Below are 23587 nucleotides of genomic sequence, written 5' to 3' on the forward strand. Positions count from 1 at the left end.
ATTAAATGAAAAATGTATTTTAGTTAGTTGCCAACACGGAAGTTTAAGTACTAAAATGTTTTTTTTTAATCTAAAAAATTACTAAAACACAACAAAATGATTATATTTATTTTTTTACTAAATTTAAACATGATAATATTAAAAATAAAACATTATTACTACTACTACTGCTACTATAGTAGTATATAAATAATAATAATGAACACTGCAGGACACTGAAAGAAAATAGAAACAGCTAGTTTATTTACTCTTAAACATGATGGAAAATTTGAACACATAATACTTCTGAACATTTTTTCTCCCACAACAGCAAAACATCTCAGGTAATGAAGAAGTTCAGCTGTTCTTCATTTGAGCCCGGACCTTCAGCAAACAAAACAATTAACCTTAAAAATCACTGTCAGTAGGTGATATTTTGCACTTTTTTTTCTTTTTAGATTTATTATTTTGTGTATTTAGTATATTCTGGTTGATTTCTTCCATCTATTTCAGATACTGCTTTCACATTACAAATATGTAGGATCCTTCTAAATGAATGAACATGTATTTGACAGGTTTTGCCTGTTAAGACATGTCTGCATTGAGTGATAGAAACAAACCTTGACATACTGTAAGGCACACAAACACATCACCACAACATGAATGGGAACACCCTGCTGGATATATGAGCCAATCAATAGTAATAATTCATGACAGCCATAAAACAGGTACTGTTAGTGAGTAGTTCTGATGCAAAAACCTACAAGTGATGCACTCGGCATATGCGCTCACAAATTAGCTTTATTTTCAAGAGGCACAACCTGCTTTTCTTCTGAATGTGCACAGACACATTGCTAATAATTACAGCATTGTTAATGGTTAGAGAAAACAGGAAGTGATGTCAGATGGAGGGTTTTGACCAGTTATATGGCACTGAGGGGCTTCTTGACTGCAGCACACATTTCATCCACAATCACGTTAAAGGGCTAATATTCGGTTTTCTAAAATCATGGTGATGAGCGCAAAACATCCTGAGACATTAATGATTCTTCCTGGGATACCTACAGATCGTTATGAACCTGAATCCATCTATCCACACAAACAGGAAGTAATCAATTCCCCAGAATCAAACTGACCGCTGCGTTATAACCGATTAAGCAGAGCGAAAACACCAAAACGTAGCTACTGTATAAATCGCATACAGTGAAGCATACTTTACAGAAGTTAGTTGCACTCGCTCGCATTTAGCTCTACACTTAGCGCTTACAATGACGGAATAGTTCACCAAAAATATATAAATTGTGTCATGTATTCACCTTAATGTCGATTCAAACCTGTATGACAAGAAAATATTTTTAAAAATGTCTGTTTTTTTTGTCCTTACAGTGGAAGTCAATGGGATCCAGAAGAATACCTTTTAAACTTCATTGACTTTTATTGTTTGAACAAAAAATGAATGGAAGTCAAAGTAAACTGAAATAGTTCGGTCATCAACATTCTTCAAAATACCTTCTTTTGTAATCTGCAAAACGCACAAAGAAAGCAAGACTTATTAGAAGATATTTCAAAGAATGTCAGTAAATAGTTTCAGTTCCCACTGACTTCCATTGTATAGACAATCTTTTGTTTGGCTTTCAATATTCTTCAAATTATCTTGTGTTCTACTAAAAAAACTAAGAAAAAAAAAGATTATTTTAAATATTTTGTATGGACAAAAATACAATGGTTGTCATTTTTCTGTTCCTCAATACAAAGTTTGTCATACAGGTTTGGAAGGTTTGTAAATGGTGAGAACTTGGATTTGCCATGAATGAGAGAATCCGCTCAAATTGAAGAGAACTGTAGCAGCCGATATTCTAAACACAATCAGCGGTCTTTCATTCATTTTCAATATACTAGCACACAAACAATCACACCTGATGCACAGTTATTGCTTAAAAGCAGGACATGTACATCCAGCATGTACAAATTGATAAAAAGAAACAAAAAAAAGACATATTCGTGTGTGTAAATCTTTAAAATAATTCACCAAGTTCTACTGGTGAGGTTATAAATGCAAAACAAACCAATCAAGTGTTTCATTTCAACAGACATAAGAGCAGCAAAGCAAGTATGTACGTATATCTTATGAACATGCCCACACTGAACGACAAATGATACAGTCTCCACAGAGTGACAGTTATATCTGAATTATTCACATGTGCCTCTTTTGTCTGTACATTTACTTACAAATATGATATCAAATAAGGACCCTGCGAACAGCTTTGGTTCTACTCCGATTCCTTCCCACCCCCCTTTTCTTAATGTTACATTAGAGACTTTTATATGACGACATCAATGTAAAACTCAATCCTGAGTGTCAAAGCTGCTGTACTTTAGCAAAAAACTTTCATAAGGAACTGATCTTTATATTACAAATTATACATCTGCTTAAGCGGTCCCTCCCTTTTAAATCCTCTGGGTCTGAAAGTGGCCCCATGAGTGGCAAAGGCACTGGACAGATGAGGACAGCCGTTCTGGCAGGTTTAATTTAGTGTAACCTCTATCTGATTGGCAGCATTAAGTGACCACCATGACACGCTGTTCCTCAGTGGCCCCTGCAGCTTCTGCATCAGCCCTCAGCTGGTCTCTCCTGGTTGCTCGTGTTTTCTGGGGAAAGGTCAGGGTGAGCAGGGCACAGAGGGCTGCAGGGGACGGGTTTGGGAGGGAGGGCAATCAGACCTGGAGCTCATCATAGCAATTGTCACACACTCGGACAGGCTTTTTGGAGGAGGGCGTCATGGCGTTGCGGGCAGAGCACTCCGCACAAAAGATGTTGCCGCAGTGTCGACAGTGGTGCTGGAGGAATAGAGAGACACAGGGGTCATGATTCAGGTCAGGTGGTTAAGTTAAGTCAATGTCACACAGATAGATAGAAAGGAATGGATGTGAGAAAGTTAGAGGCTGGGATTGTTTGTGCTGGTTATGGCACAGAATCAATCATAAAGATCTGATTCACACTTCCATTTGGTTCATTTGGAGAAATTCTGGTTCAGAGATTTCTGGCTCAAACAACTTTGTGACTTTTGATGCACATTTTGGAAAATCTTCTTATGCGTTTCCATCCATGTTTTTTTATGTATGGAAAACTAAAATGTTAAATTTCCACAATGCAGAGGCATACTAAAAATAATGAAAAAAATAAAATAAAATAAACAAATAAATAGAATAAAAATGGCTCTGTGGAATACTTGATTCTGATTGGTCAATCGTGTCATCCAGCCGTATGTTATTCCCAACCACTGCCCAATTGAATAACACACCACTCATATGTGTACCACGAGTTATATTAACCGGTATTACTTAAATGCTTAACGAGTCACCCCGCTACCATTGACTGTCTGCCACCAACTTGTGACTGAAAACACTTAACCACTGCGTGTTACAATGGAAGACCTCAGCATTAATTTCAAAATAAATGGTAAAAAACAAATCTTTTTAGCCGTGTAATAAGCAGGTAAACGCTGATAAAACAGGCTCATCCGGGTAACAGCAGTCGGCGCTGTACTCTAGGAACAGTTTTTTCTTGGTGGAAGTTTGTGTTTGTTTAGCTAATAAAATATTAAAACTCAATTATTTAATTTTGTCATCCTGTTATTGCCGACTCGCTCTCTCGTTTCATACAAACGCAGTTGGTGCCATTTTGCTACGATGGATTATAAGATAACTAAACAAACTGGTAAGACTTTACAACATTTTCATCTTTTAAATTAAATAAATCTTTTATTGCCTTAATTATTTATGTGGTGAAATGTTGTGTAATAAGTGGTTTGACTGCACCGTTTCCCTTAAATTTCCGTCTAGTTTGAACTTTACGCTTGCTCGCAACTCCTGTGTTCACGGAAGCTTTGGATTCAAATATTTCAACACAAATCAATATTTTGTGTCTAATTATTTACTGACGTGGCAAGTAGCTCTGTAATAAACGGGATAATGTACACCCAGCCAGTTGTTATAACAGAATAATTTGCTTCAGTTTTATACAAGATCCTGTCGGGGTTTATTCTAAGATAACCGCCTGGATGTACATTAACCCTTATTTATTATATAGTATTGTATCGTATTGTATGGAATTATTATGTTATATGTTGGTTATGTTATATGTTATGTTATATGTTTTTTACGTTATATGTTATATGTTTGTTACGTTATATGTTTATGTTATATGTTTGTTACGTTATACGTTTATGTTATATGTTTGTTACGTTATATGTTATGTTTTATGTTTGTTATGTTATATGTTTGTTACGTTTTATGTTATGTTTTATGTTTGTTACGTTATATGTTATGTTTTACGTTTGTTATGTTATATGTTTGTTACGTTATATGTTTTGTTTTATGTTTGTTACGTTATATGTTATGTTTTACGTTTGTTATGTTATATGTTTGTTACGTTATATGTTATGTTATATGTTATGTTACAGTTTAGTTTAGTTCAGTTTAGTTTAGTAAGTGAAGCATTATTTGTAGAGTGTTTCTTAACCCTCCTGTCCTACAGATCAGGTGTTTTTCCAATGACAATAATAATAATAATAATCTGAATATTATTATGTGGAGCATTATTTGTAGTGTGTCAACTGTCCTGCTGGTAAGGCATCTGTATGAATACATTACAATAATAACAATTATTTATTATAACATTATTATTATTATTATTATTATAACTTTATTTTTTTACTAGTAGTATTATTATAATTAAGTATTATTTGTAGTGTGCCGATACCGATGTTTTAAGAATTGATATTAGATCATTCAAATGAAGAAAAAAAATAATTATTATTAAACTTCAAAATGTTACACTCAGAATCCTTCTTTTTTAGGCTAATATAAATATGACAGACACTATGATGTGGATGTAAGAATGACTAACTGCCAATAACTTCCTGAGAATATCAGATATTTTACTGGTCGAATGTGATGCACCATGTCATGTGATCACAGTCCTCTGAAAGCAGGCGCATGGATCAGTAGTTTAAATCATTAACATTTTATTGATCTTATACTTTGATCCATTCGAGCGGCTGCCTCATGAAATAAGAATGTGAGCGTGTGTGTATACATGATGCAGACCTTTCTGACAGTGACCGAGAAGCCCTTCCCACAAGCCATACAGTTCTGCACCTCGTGATCTTCCGCCCACTTTCGTGTGAGAGACTGCGACTGTTTTATCTGGAAAAGGGAAAAAGGAGCCTCATTTTATTAAAAACTAAAATTTGCTCAGCTAGAGATGCAAAACATCACCAAAACTGAAAGTCATTTCAGTTATTCTGGGGTTTGCGTCAAGTCTGACCTGTAAAGACTGGTTCTCCCGGCCAAGCTCCTGCATGGCGGCTGTAGTGTCATCCAGCTTCCTGCGCATCTCCACCAACTTCGCCTGAAGCTTCTCGATCTCACCCTCACCCTGGACACACCTGGAAAAGGATCAAATTGAAAGCGATCATCACTTTTTCTATGTTTAATGAGCACCAAAAATGATCTAGAGCCATCAAACCTCTCCAGAAGTGCGCGTCTCTCATCCTGGTTGTTCTGAACGGTGGCCTCCAAAACAGCGATCTCCCCTCTCAGTTCATCCGTCTGTTTCTCCAGCTCGCCCACCCGCCTCTGGCTGCTCTGCCACTCCCGCTTCAGCGTCGCCACGTTCTCGTTCAGTGCTGCCACCTGCATAGACATCCTCACCTCCGCCTCATCCCTCTGCTTCTCCACCTCTTCTTTAGCCTTCACTTCTGAAGCCTGAGAAGGGAAGAGAATGTCACTTTTGTATGAATGTAAAGAGGTTACTTGCTAATCATTAATAACAATAAAAAATGTACAAAAAAAGTTGATCTCGTCAGTACCAGTTGCAGCTGTAGCTTGTCCGTCTCAGCTTTGAGCTGCTGCTGTTTTTGTTTGATGGAGTCTCTGGTCTTCTGATGCTCTCTCTGTTCCTGCTCCAGAGATGCTTGAGCTGCCTCCACCTTCCCCTGCTGCTCCACCTTCTGTTGGATCAACAGTTGCTTCGCTGCCAGGAGCTCCTTCAGCTCCTGTGAGAGATATACAAACAATTCTGCCAGTTATAAACATAGCTGGATGTGAACCTGTTACGCTTTTGGTATAAGCCTAGATCATCAAACTATGCTACACAATTCATGGGAATCCAAAAGTCATCATTCTGACTTCATCACTCAAAATTCTGTTTCACCATCACAGGAATAAACATAAAACATTTGCATATTTTAAATATATTTTACAAATATAAAAATTTTAATACTACAATTTAAATTGTAATACTATTTCAAAGTATTAATGTTTTTTCTGTTATTTTTTTTTTAAATAAAATAAATGGAGCCTCAAAAGCTAAATATTTCAGTAACACGATGCCATTATAAAAAATATGACTTGTTATAACTACTTTATTGAGTAACTGAAAATGTACACAAATAGGTTAGTGAAATTAAATGAGTACTTTGGACAGACATTATTAAGTATTAATAATAAGTCTCATCATGGGGGTCCCTGAACTGAGATTTATTATTTTAGGACACTGATGGGATTCATTCAAAGTACTAATATTTTGTGGAAATTAGTGTAACAATAATAGTAAGTATTTTACAGTGAAACAACATATAGTGCATATGATTCATAAACGTGATTTGGGGTCAGAGGTGATCAGTCTGACCTTCTCATTCTTCTCAGCCAGAGCTTTAAGATCAGTAGTCAGTTTGTTTTTGTCCTTCTCCAGAGCGCTCTGGCACTCTTTGAGCTCCTCGTATTGAGCCTTCTCCTTCTTCAGATGCTCCTCGGTTTGTTCCTGAAACAAAAGACACAGTCAGCTGAACAACTCCACATTTCCAGAAATATTCTGAAATAACATAATGAAATAATATTCTCCATGTTTGTGTTGGTAAGCAAATTAAAGTTATAACAATTCCTGGTCACAACAGAACGAATGGAACAGATGCTTTATTTACAGCCACACGATACAGATATTCCGTAACATCTGTGGTTCAAAGGCTTGTTTAAGGACACAATGGTTATATCTAAAGAAATCTGCAGCATATTTTGTTACCTGTTGTTTCTGGAGCTTCTGTAGAGCCTCTGTCTGCTGTTTGATCTTCTCGTCTCTCTTGCTGAGGTCTTTCTCCAACGTTGTGCGGCCCGTCTTCAGCTCCTGGATCTGGGTTTCGTGAGCACTGAGCTGGTTCCTGTTGGCCACCATCTCCTCCTGAGCTAGAACCAGCTTCTCCTCACACACCTACATGACAAACACAAGCTATTAATCAGAAACTTCACGTAATTATTACACATACTTTATAAGACAGACCTTGAGGTCCTGGCGTACAGCAGAGAGCTCCGATTCTTTGCCGTAGTAATCGGACTGAAGGGCGGCGAGCCTCTCTTTGGTGCCGTCGCTGGTCTTCTGCAGCTCTGCACAGCGATTCTTCTCGGAGTTCAGATCTTTAGACAATGCGGTCACCTGCTCCTTCAGCTTTGCCTCCTCTTCAGTCTGAAAGACAATTCAGTTTATTCACAGATAAAGTCAGAAAATGTCTAAAAGCACGGCAGTCCACTCAGAAATGAAATCATGTCATCATTTACTCATCTTAAAAAAAAAAAAAAAAAAATTCCAAGCATCAAAGAACCAAAATTATTTGGTTATCAATATTCTTAAAAATATCTTAATGTTCCACAGAATCAGGTATACAGATTTGGAACGACATGAGGGAGATTAAATTATGACAGAACGTTCATTTGTAGATGAACTCTCCATTTAAGAACAGGAAATGAGAGAATATAAGATAATTTATGTGGATTTTATGACACATAATGGAGTAAGGAAACTCTATGTGCCTTTGTAGTGAGGGAAGTCTGCAGCTCGGAAACTTGTGCCTTCATTTTTTTCACTTCCTGGCTGAAGGACCCCTGTGAGGTCTTCAGCTCTGCCTGTAGCTGCTGTACACTGTTTTCCTTCTCTTTCAGTGTATCTTGAGACTGCTTCAGTTGAGTGTTCAGTGCGGTCAGCTGAGACTGAAGGCCCTTTTCTGCCTAAAAGGTTCAACATAATTGCAAAAAATCATGGGTTTACATAAAGTTCGAAATAAATGCTTCTTTGAAGAAAAAACATGGAGTTGTACTTACCTCTATTGATTTCTCAAGTTGACCTTTGACATGGCTGAGCTCTTTAGAAGCAGTCTCTGTGTTTTTCTGAAGCTCTTGCTGTGCTTTCTGATAAAGCTTCTCCTACAAATCAGAGAAAGGTTGATATTTAAATTTCTGTGAAAATGTTTGCATGAAAGTAAAGAAATTGACTTTATTTTGAAACATACACAACTGGCCAAAATCCTCACCTTCTCGTCCATAGTGGCCTTGCTGCTCTTCTTCTCTGCCTCTAATTTAGTCTGGCTCTCTTTGAGAGCTTTCGAAGCTTTGCTCAGAGCCTCTTTCACCGTGGCCATTTCTTTAGTCAGAGCTTCCTTCTCCTCCTGAGCTTTCTTAAGATCTGTGCTCAGACCCTGGACTTTCTTGTCCAGCTCTGCTTGCCGCTTCTGACCCTCCTGAGACAGTTTATCCAGGCTCGCCTGCAGGGTTCCACGCTCCTGCTCCGCCTTCTCCAGCTGTTGTCTTGTTTCGGAGAGGGCTGATGTTTTCTTCTTCAGCTCCTCTTGCTGTGTGGCAGCTCTGAGACAGAAAGGAAAGGGAAAATCCTCATGTCACAACCGTGTTCTATACATATTAGATCAGACGTGTGGAGTCAGTAATTTGTATTGTCTCTTATGCTCACCAAAGATACATTTATTTGATCAAAGATATAGTAAAATAATATTTTAAATGTTTTTCTATTTTAAAATATTTAAAAATGTAATGTATTCCTGTGATAGCGAAGCTAAATTTCACTCCAGTCTCCCAGAAGACTTTTTCCATATGAAGTATCTACCCTTGTTTCTCAGAGTCTAAAAGACGGTTCAGCTCCTTCGTCTTCATCTCCAGCTCACTGATCTGCTGCTTCAGCATCTGCTGCTCTTTCTGAGCCTGTTCCCTTCCAGAGCGGAGTTCAGTTAACTCTACCTCGGCTTTCTATATTAGACAAAAACACATTACATCCCAGACATTTCCTTGTAATACAATTCATATTAAAAGATTCTGATATAACAATGGTGTGTGGCTTTTCAAGCATTTCTCAATCAAGTAAACATTGCACATTTTTCCAAGTAATTCATTGTAAGCAAAAAGTCAATAACGAAAAGCAAAGAAATAAATCTGCTTTCTGAAAGACTGCTTTCTTGTCATTTGATATCTCTAACATATCGCAACAGGCCTGTAACATTTTTTAAATGAAGTCAAGATGACAAAGCAAAGCAGAAATGTGCTGCAGTGACGCTGACCTTTGTTTGGGTCTCCAGAGTCTCGATCCTCTGCTCCGCAGTCAGCAGATTGTCTCTGCCGTCCTTCAGACTGGTCTCCAGCTGAGAGCAGTGCTCCTGCTTCTCCTGCAGCCTGCGGCCCTGCTCCTCCAGCTGAGTCAGCAATTTACTCAACTCCTGCAGGGACACGCAACAAAAACTGAATCTGTGAACCTCCAACAAAATGACACACTCTAGCATTTGACTGATATAAATACACTAGGTTCAAATTTCGTCAAAGCAATGGTACATACGTGTTGCTTATCTTGCAATGCATTCTGGGCAGTCTCTAGGTGGTTCTCCAAGTCAGCTCTCTGAGCATTTTTAGCTGCTTCGGCAGACAACAGCATCTCAGTCTTGGCTTTTAGCTAAAACACAAAAAAGTAATGTATAAACTTTAATAGTGTTTCTTTTAATACTTAATTTGGTGACAATTATTAAATATTAATAAAATAAATAAATAATAAAAACTAGAATTTAAAAGCTATGTAAATGTCAATTTGCATTAAAGGAATGGTTCACAGAAAATTGGGTTAGAACGAGATGGGGTGAAGAAATTAAGACAGAAACTAGTATTTATTATTATATTTACACTACTTTAGTATTTATTACATTCGTAAATAGTCTTTTTATTCTTTATTTTCCATTATAATTTTATTTTTGTTAAAGTTTTAGCAAATAGTTTTGTGCTTTTGTCATTTTTATTAGTTATTTATTATACTATACATTTAAGTTTTTCATATAATATTAATTTGAGCTTTATTACAATTACAGGGGTTAAAGCAAAAAAAAAAAAAAATAAATCCTGAGCCTCAACATTTTTTTCTGGGGCTTGCAGGGGCAGACACATACATATTTGGCAAACAAAAAAAAGATAATTATTTTCCTTGAAACTAATTAGTAACGTATCTGCCATTAGCCCTTGACAGTAAACATGCTTTAATGTGACTTTATTTATATATAAAGTAATGATGAGGCAATAATAATTGGACTCAAATAACGTATCAAAACCAAGTACATGGTTTTATTGAACAACACTGTTCAATACACAATTTAATATGCCAATATTATAACAAATACCTGCAGAGGGCGCCAACAACGTTTATTTAAACGGTAAATTCCTTCTGGAAATATATCATGTCAATACGATGCTAGATGGAAATATTTGACCATTGTGCCTCACAGCTTTTTCAATGCGTCGCGCTCGAGACCAAGGCTTCTTTTCCAATCATCAGCTAATGGGCATCTCCTGTTTATAAGAGCAAAAACTTCTGATTGGCTAGTAGTGTTAGTTTGGTTGAGAGTGAAAGCTGTGTTCCTCTCATACATTGGTAGACGAATTTATGAACTCGAAGGTTGTATCAACACGTGTTTTTTAAATGGACAACTTTTTTTTATTCCCGCAGACAAACATCGCACGCCTGAGATCCGGCATGGTGCCAGATAACTTCGACCCCTGCAATTAATGAAAACTAAATCATTTTTGTTTTAGTAAACAATAACAACTGGTCAGAAAAAGGCATAATTTTCATGTTTGCATTAATTGTTATTTTAAATAATACCGAACAAACACAACACAAGTACCTGTGTGTCTAGCTGGGCAATCTTCTCTTTGCTCTCTGTGAGCTGTGTGGTAAGCTCAGAGATGGTGGTCTCTAGGCTCTGGCAGCGGTCTTGTGCTGAACGCAGATGGGTCTTCTGCTCCTGCACCTGCTCATGAAGGTTGTCCTGAGCCTGTTTGTGGCTCTCTGACTGGTTTTTGAGCTTGTCGGTAAGCTGCGCAATCTGAATTAACACATAGGTGAAAAACTAGATTGAGCTTCCTCCCTGTTCAAAGAGTGGGAGTGTGTAGTCATACTAGTCCAGTTTCCAGCACCTGTCCCTGTAGTGAGTGATTTTTCTCTTTTAGTTGGTTCAGCACAGCTGCCTCTCCTTGACCGGCCTGGATCTTAGCACACAGATCCTCTCTCTCTGCTTCCAGCTGGCTCACGCTGTCCTTGCTCTTCTGCAGCAGAGCTTCAAGATTCTGGATCTTCTGGTCCTTGTCCCCGATCTGACGCAACACCTGCTCCAGGTCGTTCTGCATGAGGACGTCAAAGGAACATGTATAAGTCATATATTCACAAAATATTAAGCAGCACCACTTAAATTTTTTAAATGATTCTTGAAAACCAAATCAGCATATTAGCATGATTTCTGAAAGATCGTGTGACACTGAAGACTGCAGTAATGGCTGGTGAAATTACAGCTTTAGCATGACAGGAATACATTTAATTTAATGTAATGTACTGTATTCATATTTCTCAATATTACTTGTTTACTGTATGTTTGAATAAATACAGTCTAAAAATTTACATTTATTTTTCTGAACAGTAAAGCAAATATTGCTTTTTTTTTTTAACTCCACTGATGGAACACTTAATGAGATCCTACAGTTCTGTTTACCTGCGCTTCTCTAAGTTTGCCATTAGTGCTCTGTTGAAGTGTTTGTATCTCTTGGTGCTGCTGTTTGGATTTGTCCAGCTGAAGCTGCAGGTCAGTAGACTTTGTAGAGCTCTCCTTTAACTACACGCACATAATCATAGATACGTACAGTCACAGAGAAAGAGAGAGAGAGAGACAAGTGCAGTGGTTAAAAGTGAAAACAACACACTCAAGCCCACCATGATAATAATACTTTCATAATGCATGCTTACGTGCAAAACCCAGACCAATTAAAACGCAGTAATTACTCATAGTGTGCTTTACTGCAGTCATGTGGTCCAAGTCTTCCGTCTTGTATGTACAGTGTTGTGATATACGTAACGATCAGCCATTTTTTGTCTTTACCTGTTCCTCCAAGCGGGACAGTTTAAGCTGCAAGTCTGCCACCTGCTGCTCCCGATCTTTGAGTTTCTCGCCAGATAGCTGTCTCTGCTCTTTCAGCCGGCCTTGCAGCTCCCCCAACTGGCGCTCAGTTTCCAGCAGCTTTGCATGCAACTAGAGAGGATGGAAATATGATACCCTGATTACAATACAAGTACAAATCTTCACACAGAACTTACACACCTGATCAGCACAATTATGTAAGAATGCTGTTTATGGATAACGGTCTCCCCTCACAAACTGGTTCCCTCACAAATCTGAGACTAGGCAGCTCACTGTGCATGTGGATACTGGACTTTCTAAGCAACCGACCCAAGAGTGTTAGAATGGGAGGTCACACATCATCCACTCTCATCCCAATCACTGGCACACCACAGGGGTGTGTCCTCAGCCCCCTCCTCTAGTCGTTCTTCACACTCGACCGCTCCCCCATCCATTCTTCCAACACCATTGTCAAGTTTTCTAATGAAACCCCTATAGTAGGACTAATAACAGACAATAATGAGATAGCCTACAAGAAGGAGGTTCAGCATCTGACAGAGCTTTAAGTTCCTTGGTATGCACATCCCGGCCGACCTCACCTGGCATTATAAGTCTGCGATCCGCCATAAACCAAAAAGAAGACGATGATGCCTCACGCACCTGCTTGGGAACGAGCTCAGAAGGATGCACTTAGGAGAGTTCTTTGATTTGATTCTGATTCTAACCCTGATGAATTTGATTCTGAACTAAATGATGGATAGATGGATGGAACTGATTCGAATTCTGGGTGTATTGTTGTTATAGTGTTGTTGTTTTTTTTGTCATTTTCTTTACTGACCTGGCTGATCTCACTTTGCTGCTGCAGGCCCTGGTTTTCTTTATCCTCTCTCTGCTGTTGAAGTTGTTTCCTCTCTGCCTTCAAATCCTGGTGGTCCTTCTCCAGCTCGCCAAGTTCCCGCCTGAGTCGTGCCGCCTCCTCCCCACGTTCAGTTAGTTCAGCCTGGGCCCGACTCAGGGCTGCCTCTCCTGATGACACCCTGGCTTGGCTCTCCTGGAGCTCCAGGTCTTTCTGGTGCAGACTAGCCTGAAGACTCTTCTTAGAAGCCTGTTCCTGACCCAGACGCTCTTCAAGTTCCTGACTCTCCTTCTCCTTACGAGATAACTTTTCTGTCAAAAGCTAAGGAGTGACAGAATGATTAGATGTTTATTGCCATTCAGTTTTTTTATGATGATGATTATACAAAATGTATTGTCTTTTTATGACAATTCATAATAATAGATTTTTCAGACAAGCCTTTGCACACTGTACAGAGTATCAAATTCCAATAAGATGCCAAATAACAGTGTTGTGGCATGCTAACAAATATCTGGGATATCTCAGGGATCTCTCTTATGAGAGCAGAGTTTTATGAGGGCAGGGCTGGGCATCTGTGTTGTGACCTTGGTCAGTGACAGCTATTAAAATGACAAAGTAGATAAGATGCTGTCAACAGTGTCTTCTTGTATTGGCCCCTTTTTATTTGGTCCTTCAAGTGTACAAAAGAGTCTTAAAGGGATAGTTCACCCAAAACTGAAAATGTCAACATTAACTCAAGCTAACCTGTATGACTTTCTTTTTTCTAGGCCCCTGCCTCCAGTACTTTAGAGCAGTGGTTCTCAACCAAAACCTACTTGCAGTCTTTGAAACTTCCAAGAGGACTGCAAAATGTCTTAATTATTAAAAATAAATAATGTTATATAATTTAATATTAACAATGCCTGCTTGTATATTAATATATATAGAGAGAGAGAACGAGAAAATAAATACAATTAATAAACTATTAATGAATTACAATTTTACAACATTTGTAAAAAACAAAACATTCACATTAATCTAGCATCAGAAACATTTTTGGTTGCATATAATTATTACTTAGTTAATCTATTATGAAACAATGAACAATGGCATATTTATAGGATTTAACATTATTTTTATATATTAACATGACCTTGATCAGTGGTTTTCAAATCCCGCTGCCCACTAGTGGGTCACAATGGTATTGCCAATAACTATTAAAATAAATAATAATATTGTTCATATATGTAAAAATGTCTGATTCATAACATAAAAACATAATTTCGTATAATTAAATAACAAAAATAAATATGAAACTGTAACTATGCTTCCATTATTCAAGCTCACTGATTGGTTTAAGAATAAACCGCCAATTTATCTTAGATATTTTTGCTGGATATGCTACAGAACAACAGCAGTTGTGCCAAGCGGTGCCATGCAGCCAGAGTTATTTTCTGTTCATTGCCAGTTCATTCAATACAGACAGTTAACAATCTAGCATCCATTCAATACAGACAGTTAACAATCTAGCATCTGAGTACTAAGTTATTAACCCAACAATAGCGGGGTCAGTTAATTTTGTTGCAGTGGGCCGCGCAAACATATGTTTGGTTGTGTAGGCCGTGAGTTGAAAATGTATTCATTTAGCAGACGCTTTTATCCAAAAAGGTTGGGAACCACTGACCTAGATTATATATTACATAAATAATATATACAGTACAAAATAAATAATATTCCGTAATAATCATTCACTTTTCATTCCTGATACACAATGCATTAACTAATGTTAAATTAAACTTTATTTTGAAGTTTTACCAATAAAACAAATTGGTCACTTTAAGTTTGCGCTCTTGCTTATTCCTGTCCTTGAATGCATCTTCCTTTTGAACTTGAAATTATTATTTATATTTATCCTGCAGGACACTTCACAGGGATGGTTCTATTAATGACCCCTTAATCGCCACTATTTCACTTCCCATCAGTACCTTAATCCACATTTTTCAGAAGCCAGACCACCTTTGGAGTCTAATCTCTTAATCCTGTTTTGACAACCTGAAACATGGACTAGAGAGCCGTGGGTCTTTACCTGTGGCCATATATCGCTCTGACCTCCACAACATGCACGAGATGAATCAACCCATGCTGCTTTAATTACACATCATCTGTGAGGTGTATGTCAACACTCTTTAATGGCCAATCAAAACACATGGTGTGCTGACAGGTCTATGGGGCGACTTTGGAATGAACACGTGGGGCCAGCAGCCCAAGAAGCTTCCTATGAAATGTTTTGGGCCATTTCCTGAAAGCCAGCTGGGGACGCTTGTAAACGGCGGTACAGTAAACTTATATTTGGAAGTGGGTCTCAACATAGTCAGCACTGGCATGTGTTCTGTGGAGCTGTAAAGTAGGCCATTAAAATATACAGCTGGATTTGCTGTGAGCATACAGCACATGCCTTGTTGCTTAGGGTGGTCTAGTAACTCTAGCCACAACATATCTCCAAATGTTTATGCATGTGAGTGTTACCTGGGTCTGCTGCTGGAAGTTGTTCATGCTGCTCTGTAATTGGTGGATCTGCTGGGTGTAGACCGCTGCCTCCTGAGGACCCTTCTCCAGTTCTGCCTTCAACTGACCAATTGTTGTCTATAAACAAGCATGCAAATGTGAAATCGCCAAAGCAAACAAGTCTAGTGTCATTTATGCTCGCTTCAATTTAAATATGCAATCTACTCTGGCTATAGTCTGATATTTTTGCACATGGCAAAACAAGAGAGCGAGAAAAGAATAATTTCATCGTATAATGCGTTTCACCATTGGATGAAATGAAAAGAACATTATATTATGGTGGAGAATGGGGCTAGAAATTCTAAAACTGATGACATGAAGAACATAAAAGAGCATAGACATTAAGACAGGCTTCTTTAGTGTTGCACAATAACTTACATTTTCTAAACAAAAATAATGAAAAACATGACACCGAGGCATTCAAAAGAAAAAAATTGTTACCTCTAGTTTATGAATCTCCAAGAGCAAGCAAAAAAGGTTCAGAGTTAAGTGAAAGGTGAACAAGGGAAAAGGACACACAAACACAGACCAGTGAGGTGAGGTGAGGAGGCAGAGGAGCCAATACACTGAGTCTAATGGTTATGACAAGGAATTTGGGGCAAAACACTATATAGACTATAGCCTATGTAGTATACTGTATGTTTCAAACTCTGGCGCTAGCTACCTAGAAGGTGTTTAAGGCATACTTCTGATGTTAAGTATAACATAGAGACACTAAGTCTGGGGTCAGTAAGATTTTTTTGTTTCTTTTAATTTTTTCTTTTATTCGGTCAGGACACATTAAATTGATTAAAAGTCATAGCAAAGATTCAGCATTGTTATGAAATATTTCTTTGAAATAAAAGCGGTTCTAAAAAAGTGTATCACAGTTTCCAAAAAAAAAAAAAAAAAAAAAAAAAAAGTTAAATGGTTACTCCAGCCCAAAATTAACATTTAGTAATTAATCACTTATCCCGATGTCGTTCCAAACCCATAAAGCTTTGTTCGATTCGATATTTTGAATACAAACCGGGAGGCTTGTGACTGTCCCATAGACTGCCAAGTAAGTTACACTGTCAAGGTCCAGAAAAGTATGAAAGATGTCATCAGAATAGTCCATCTGCCATCAGTGTTTCAACTGTAACGTTATGAAGCAATGCAGTATTCTGACGACGACTTTCATATCTTTTATGGACCTTGACACTGTTATTTACTTGGCATTCAATGGGGCAGTCAGAAGGCGGCTAAAAAAAATTAGTTCCACAATTAAAGGAATAAATTAGGGGTGTGTACGGATATTTGAATATTCGTTCTGCTCTAATTATTCGATAAATAAAAATGATATTCGAATTTCACTATATTTTTGCTTGCCATAGAAAAAAAAGTCCACAATAAAACCTAATTCGGTCACTTTCTGTGATTTTCCACAGCATATTTGAAGATGTATGCAAGCAAAAATTATTAATTAATGAATAAGAACTGCAATCTTCTACAGTACTTCAAATATGCCGTTGAGAATCACAGAAAGTGACTGAATTGAAGAACATTGTTACGGCATCTCTCAAGCAACAAATAAACACCACTAACTTGGAGAATGCAGTGAAAACTCTTCTTCTCGCATCCGCCCTAAACCCTCGCCACAAATATCTCAGGTTTCTCGATGAAAACATGAGAGAAGTAAAAAAAAAAAAAAAAACCTTTTTTGAACATTATCAGAACATTTTCCTTGATGCAAGTGGTGCGGATGCAGCCGCCGTCACCAACGATGAAGAGGATACAGTGCCCACTTGTTGGAAAAGGCAGAGCCAGTTCTTCAGCGATGATTACAGAGAGTCCAGCTGAGAACAGTTCTTGCTGGAGCCATGTATTCCACCAGATGAGGATCCCATTCAGTGGTGAAACGAAAACACGAAGCGCTTCACAAAACTTATTCGCTTAGCACACTGTTATTTGTGAGTCCCGTCAACGTCTGTGCCGTCAGAGCGTTTTCTCCGCGGCCGGCCTTATTGTTAACAGACAATGGGCATGTTTACATGCCCATGTTTCTTAACAAGAACATGTAAAACAACAGAAAAAAAAAAAGCTGGCTTTGCTGACAGTTTCAAAGTTTCAAAGTTAAGTGTAAACTACATTCTGTACCATAGCCTATTTGCTGCAGGCTGCTTTACGTTTTTTCTTTGTCCCCCTTTTTTTTTTTTTGCTTCTAATCTGTACTTTTGTTTGTTTGCACGCATTGTTAAAGGTTTTCAGCTACAAAACACGATGTGTAATGTTCAAGCTTATTGTGTGTAAGCTTGTTCAAAAATAACGGGAAACAATAAATGTTGCTGAAAAATAACGTATGTCTCATTAAACTTAATTTAAATAAACGAATATTCGAATATTGTTTTTTTGTGAGCTCAAATATTTGAATGTGATATTTGCGGAAAACGCCCAACCTGAGAATAAATAACATTTTAAAATCTAATAAGACACTCACATTAAACTTTAATGATGTTTCACAAGATTACTGATTTACTGTATTTTTGATCAAATGAATGCAACCTTGGTTAGCAGAAGAGACTTTTGAACAGTTGTGTAACTGTTTTTTCACGTTTTAAAGAGTATGGAAAGAATACATCAGTTCAAAATGAAGTTCTCACACTTTGTGTGTGATTCATGTGAGGAACAGCTCTCTAGGGTCTGAAACACAGACACTTTAAACCAATACATTTATGGAGGCATATGGCAAAGAATGATATCAGCAACTTTAACATTTTCTTATACAGTCACTAGATGGCAGCCTTTGAATTACAAAACGTCAAACCAAAATATCTGAAAAAAAAAGTGAACTCAAGCGACCTGTTTGTAATGATCTATGGACCAGAGATATTCTGCTTGTGGAACCTTATATAATGAAAAGCGATTTGTAGGTCAGAAGTGCAGGCGATTACAGGCATGTTTACAGGAAACACTCAGAGGTGGGAGGGCCTGCCGATGGGTTAACAGTTAACCTCAGGAATCTGTCAGTGTGACCCTGAGATGTTTAACAAACATGTTCGGACACGACATTATGTTTGGAGCTGACAGTATGAAATAGTTTGAGAATTTTAACGCCTTTATAGTTTTTGGGTAAATTAATCCAGCACGCAGTCGTTCGTGATCTCGGTTCACTTCAATGGGCAAAGTGACGTCACCGGCGCACCCATCCAAAGGTCAGCTGATTGTCGCGGTCTCAAAATGCCCTTTCATTATCTCTGACTTCACGAGCTATTGATTCTGGCACACAGCAGAGTTTGACTGTTTGTAAAACATCATGGAACTTCTGTCCTCACGTCAGTTATACAGCGCAGACGAGGTCACAGCAGGTTTAAGCTCACCTGTGAGGTAGTGAAGCTGGCCTGCAGCTGTTCGTATTGGCTCTTGAGGCGCTCGGACTCCTCCTCCCTCTCACGGGTCATGTTATCCATGAGCGTCTGCACCTGCACCAGCTCTTTCTTCAACACCTCCACGTCTTCCACTCCAGGCCTCTGTAGCTGGAGGAGAGCCAAAGACAGACAGGATTGAGCCAGGAGAGACCGATGAGTTAAGAGGTTGATGAGGTATGGGCGGCAGCAGCTGAGACGATGCAAACTTATTTTTTTAATTATCAGGAGACAATAAATGTGACATTACCAGTTCTGCCGCCAATTTCTCCTTGTCCTGTTTCTCTTTTTGCAGATCTTGGTTTAGATTGGCCAGCCTCTGCTCCAATGCTTCTCGCATGCTTTTCTCCTCATCATAACGAGATTTGATGTCTAGGATATGAGAGGCATATTTTATTATTTTATTTTATTTCATTTCATTTCATTTTCGACTGACCTTAAGCTGACACTTTTTTTTAATGATCAGAAATATAGAAACAAACATTTTAACATTCTAAACATCACATAAATATTAAAAGGCAGGAACTTTCCCGCAAAACTTACCAACTATCTCAGTTGCGAGCAGGGCAGCTTTCTGTTCAAACAAGTCTTTCATCTGTTTGATGTTGAACTTCTCGGTCTCAGATTTGTTGAGCCTTATCTCAAGCTCTGAGGAGAAAGAAACACTGACTGCAACGTCACAAAATAAACCATTAAACATTTAAAAGTATGTTCAGGATTCAATACAAGATTAACTCTGTTGACAGCATTTGCACTGAAAATTATTTTGATAACCCTTCAGTTTTAATTAAATGAAAATGCTGTTACAGTATATAGTATAACTTTAAATATCCAGTGCTAATATGACGATCAATGTAAAGCAACAGAGCTATTAGTAGAGTTTAATTCCTATTGAACCCAGTACATTCCTTTAAAGAATAAAAAAAATCAAAACTACTCAACTAACCTGATTCTTCACTAGTACCATCACTCTGTGAGCCCTAAAATCGAACAACCAGCAAGTAAGACAACAACATCCAGTAGACAACAGACACCATTAAAAAGTGTAAACTTTTCTTAATTCATCTCTGATCTCTGTCTGAACAACCAAGCATTTCAAAGGATTTACTTTGTTAGTTGCTAGATGTCCTTGTACTTTGTCTAATTCTTTTTTCAATTCCTCAGAAAACCAGCGTTCCTCCTGAAAAAAACACAATCGCACATCAGCAATTTCGAAACCCAATGCATATATCCAGTGGAATGACATTACTGAGTAATGCACATTTCATGCACACTAAGGCCGATAAGATAAGAAGGGTAAGAGCCGAAGGCATCATACCTTCAGAGAAGCTTGTAAATCTTGGACCTCCTGTCGAAGAAGGGTTAGATCCTCCCTTAACATGAAAACCAAAAGCCTTTATTATACATGTTTCATATTAATGACCAACAATATGACTTTCTGTAATGTTGAAGTCTTTGTATAGTTCGCTTTAAGATTAAATAAAATGCTGGCTGGATTATCTGGTTGAGAGACTGAGTTTCTCTGACAGGAAAGGAAGCAAGTAGGGTTTATTATTACAGAAGCCCACCTGCCAGGGCTGAAGGGGGACGGCTGGTCTCCTGGCTCATGGAACACCTCATAATGTTTGAAGAGCTCCTCAGCAGAGTTATGTGACTTCATACACTGGGGACAAATGAAGCCCTGTGGACAAACAAATTAACAGCACAGTGAAATCAGGCGAAGATACCAAACAGCAAAGAACATGCAGCGTAACATCAGTAACTGAAAGGAGAGTTAAGGGAGAGCTCATCCAAAAATATTCTTTCATCTTTTATCCACCCTGATTTAATTCCATACAAATATGACTTTATTTCTTCCATCAAACACAAAGGGAGACGTTCATGCTACACATTTCCATATTAAAGAGCCATTCTCACAGAATGTGTCTCTCTCTGTCCATTGAATGTTCAGGCAACCAAAGCTTATTTCACTGGAAGGACAGAAAATCTGAGGTTTCATTTCAATTTCTTGTTTCAAAAATATTACATTTGGGGGGGGGGGGGGGATTCCTCACATAAAGCCATAATGTTAAGACTTGGCTAATAGGGACTCATTTTAATGGTGATTTATTTTTGTCAGTTCTAAAGCTTGATGTCATCTGGTCACCATTCACTTCCATTGTATGAAAAAAGAGCAGCATGAGTATTTCGATAAACTTCTCATTTCGAAACAAAATCTAGTTTTAGAATAAAATTGAGTGAGTAAATGATGACAGAACTGTAACTTCTGACTGATTTTTTTTTTTCCTAAAACAGGCTTGAATACAACACTCATATCACTTGATAGCAAATGAGAGAAAAGACTTTAAAGCAATGAGGCATTTAGGCACTAATATGTTAGGGTCATAAATTGAATTCGGCTTACCTCGGAGGACTCATTATTCATATCAGCAGACGGCTGCTCAGACTCCGAGCTCTGGGAGCCTCCTTTCCCTGGAGTCTATTTCCACAAAGATTTGGACAGAGGAAGAAGAGAAAGGAAGGATTTGAGTCAGATTTCATCTGTGAGAAAATTCATCTCATTATGTCACACTATTCAGGTCTGGCACAGCTGATCAAGTCTCTGGGCAGCGATCAAGACTGAGTGCTGGTTTGGCCTGCTCACTGCATGTCATTCACAAGGTGTAAATTCATACGAGGACATGCATCGTGCTGAAACTGTTATACTCAGCAGGACGGGCGTTTAACGTTTCCCTTGATCTTGGCAAGCGAGAAGAGTATGATGTCAAACAATACTGTGCTCTAACATTGATACACCCTTGACATTTCATATGTGCCTACTGTCAGATCACAAGATGTCACAGTGGTTGGAAACTGCTCTTTAATCCCTATTAGATCTCATTCTCAGCTTTCCTTCCACTTGTTAAAGAGAATAACTTTGACACATTGCAACATAATATATTGGCCTGTTTCAAAATATAATTTTATTATAATAAAAAGTTGTTCAAATATGCCACCTTCCCAATGCGAAAATCAGTAAGCCAAAAAAGCAGGGTGTTCAAATTCTCATTCAATGAGAATATTCAAATATTCATGTCACTTTGAAGCCAAAGGGAAAAAGATCCTTTATTTTGCATCATTTTATTTAATATTACCTACTATTAAGAACCTTTTTTTTTTTTGCACCATTTCATTATTTTCAGGATACTTGGTAACATTTTATCTCTTCATTCTTGTTACTGTCTTGCAGTTTCTTTTTCTTTTTTTACTTTATTACAGAGCAAATACTGTTTTGTTATGATTTAAAATAAATGAACTTTAAAGGCCGTGCAGCAAATGCTACCGAGATCTTAGATGTATAAATAATTGCATAATAATGATACATTTAAAATATATATTTGTTAAAATAAAATTAAAATACACTATCGTTCTAAAGTATGGGGTAAGAACTTTTTAAAGAAATTAAGACATTTATACTTTTACAAAAGATTTATATTTCCAATAAAAGCTTTTCTTTTGAATTTTCTAGTCATCAAAGAATCATAAAAAACGTTTTATAACTTTAAGCTCTAACGTCACAATAATAAATATAAAAAAATATTTGTATAAATATATTTTAAAAATATATTTAAATTTGTATTTTTATTATCAAAAAGATAAGGTATAAGAACAATCTCTCTCTCTCTCTCTACGTATATATATATGTGTGTGTGTGTGTGTATGTGTGTGTACATATTATATGTTTTGAAGTATACACACCACAGCACATGGCAAACAACAACAACAACAACAAAAACAGATTATTTTACAATGGTAGATTAGTATACCATGGTATCTACCATAAAAAATTATGATAGATCCATTAGCTCATGTTACATGACTGAAGAAGAGAAGCATTCAATGATCCAGTGAATTGCTGGATGGTGGCAGCAATCAGTGCTAATTGAACATAACTGGACTTAACATGAAAACTGACAATCATTAAGATCAGAGTTTACAGGAATATTAAGCAGAAATAACGGTATTTCTGTGCTGTCAGCTGCTTGATGACTAACTTACAGCTGAAACATTGTCATTGCTTGTCGTTAGTGACACGACTTATTGAGCAAAGCTATGTAGCCCGCTAACAGGCTAACAGATCAGTCTGCATGTCAACATTTACGCAGAATTATATTATCAGGATATTTAATATTCCCGAAGAACAAAACAGATATTCTGCTCTCTCGATTTGAGACTGTCCTCAAGAAACCAGAAGCGAAAAGCCATTATTACTCAATTTTGCACAAGGCCATCATTCAGTGTCAGGCCCGACGAGCTAACGTACAACTCACAAACAACTGAACGAGTGTCTGTGTGTATTTCACTCACCATCTGTAATATTCGTCTTAGCATTATAGTCCTTTATCTGGCTAGAACTATGAAAAATAAAATCTTAAAAGTTTTGTACAAACGAGTGTGTTTTAATGTGTTGTTATTGACACCTGCAGACACACACTGCTGCTGCTGTACGAGCCCACCCGTTTTCCACTAAGTCCCGCCCTTCACCTAAGCAATGTTTGCTATGATTGGACCGCTTGTGTGAA

The 23587-nt window shown here is 37.6% G+C and overlaps 1 protein-coding gene across 1 annotated transcript; it reads right to left on the minus strand.

The window, feature by feature from the left end:
* Positions 1-221: 221 nt before the first annotated feature.
* LOC113061522 (early endosome antigen 1-like) lies at positions 222-23536 on the minus strand. The gene is made up of 29 exons (XM_026230685.1): positions 23373-23536; positions 21430-21504; positions 20594-20706; positions 20344-20398; positions 20134-20205; positions 19972-20005; positions 19569-19673; positions 19276-19397; positions 18981-19136; positions 15604-15720; positions 13081-13419; positions 12225-12374; positions 11841-11960; positions 11272-11475; positions 10980-11180; positions 9650-9763; positions 9378-9533; positions 8930-9069; positions 8343-8673; positions 8134-8235; positions 7846-8040; positions 7319-7501; positions 7064-7249; positions 6674-6805; positions 5853-6038; positions 5510-5748; positions 5309-5429; positions 5089-5187; positions 222-2817 (listed from the first exon to the last, which is right to left on the minus strand). The coding sequence occupies exons 1-29, from the start codon at positions 23394-23396 to the stop codon at positions 2695-2697; spliced, it is 4194 nt and encodes a 1397-aa protein (XP_026086470.1). The 5' UTR covers positions 23397-23536; the 3' UTR covers positions 222-2694.
* Between the last annotated feature and the right edge of the window lie 51 nt (positions 23537-23587).

This window comes from Carassius auratus, chromosome 43 (genome assembly GCF_003368295.1).
Source record: "Carassius auratus strain Wakin chromosome 43, ASM336829v1, whole genome shotgun sequence".
NCBI lineage: Eukaryota > Metazoa > Chordata > Actinopteri > Cypriniformes > Cyprinidae > Carassius > Carassius auratus.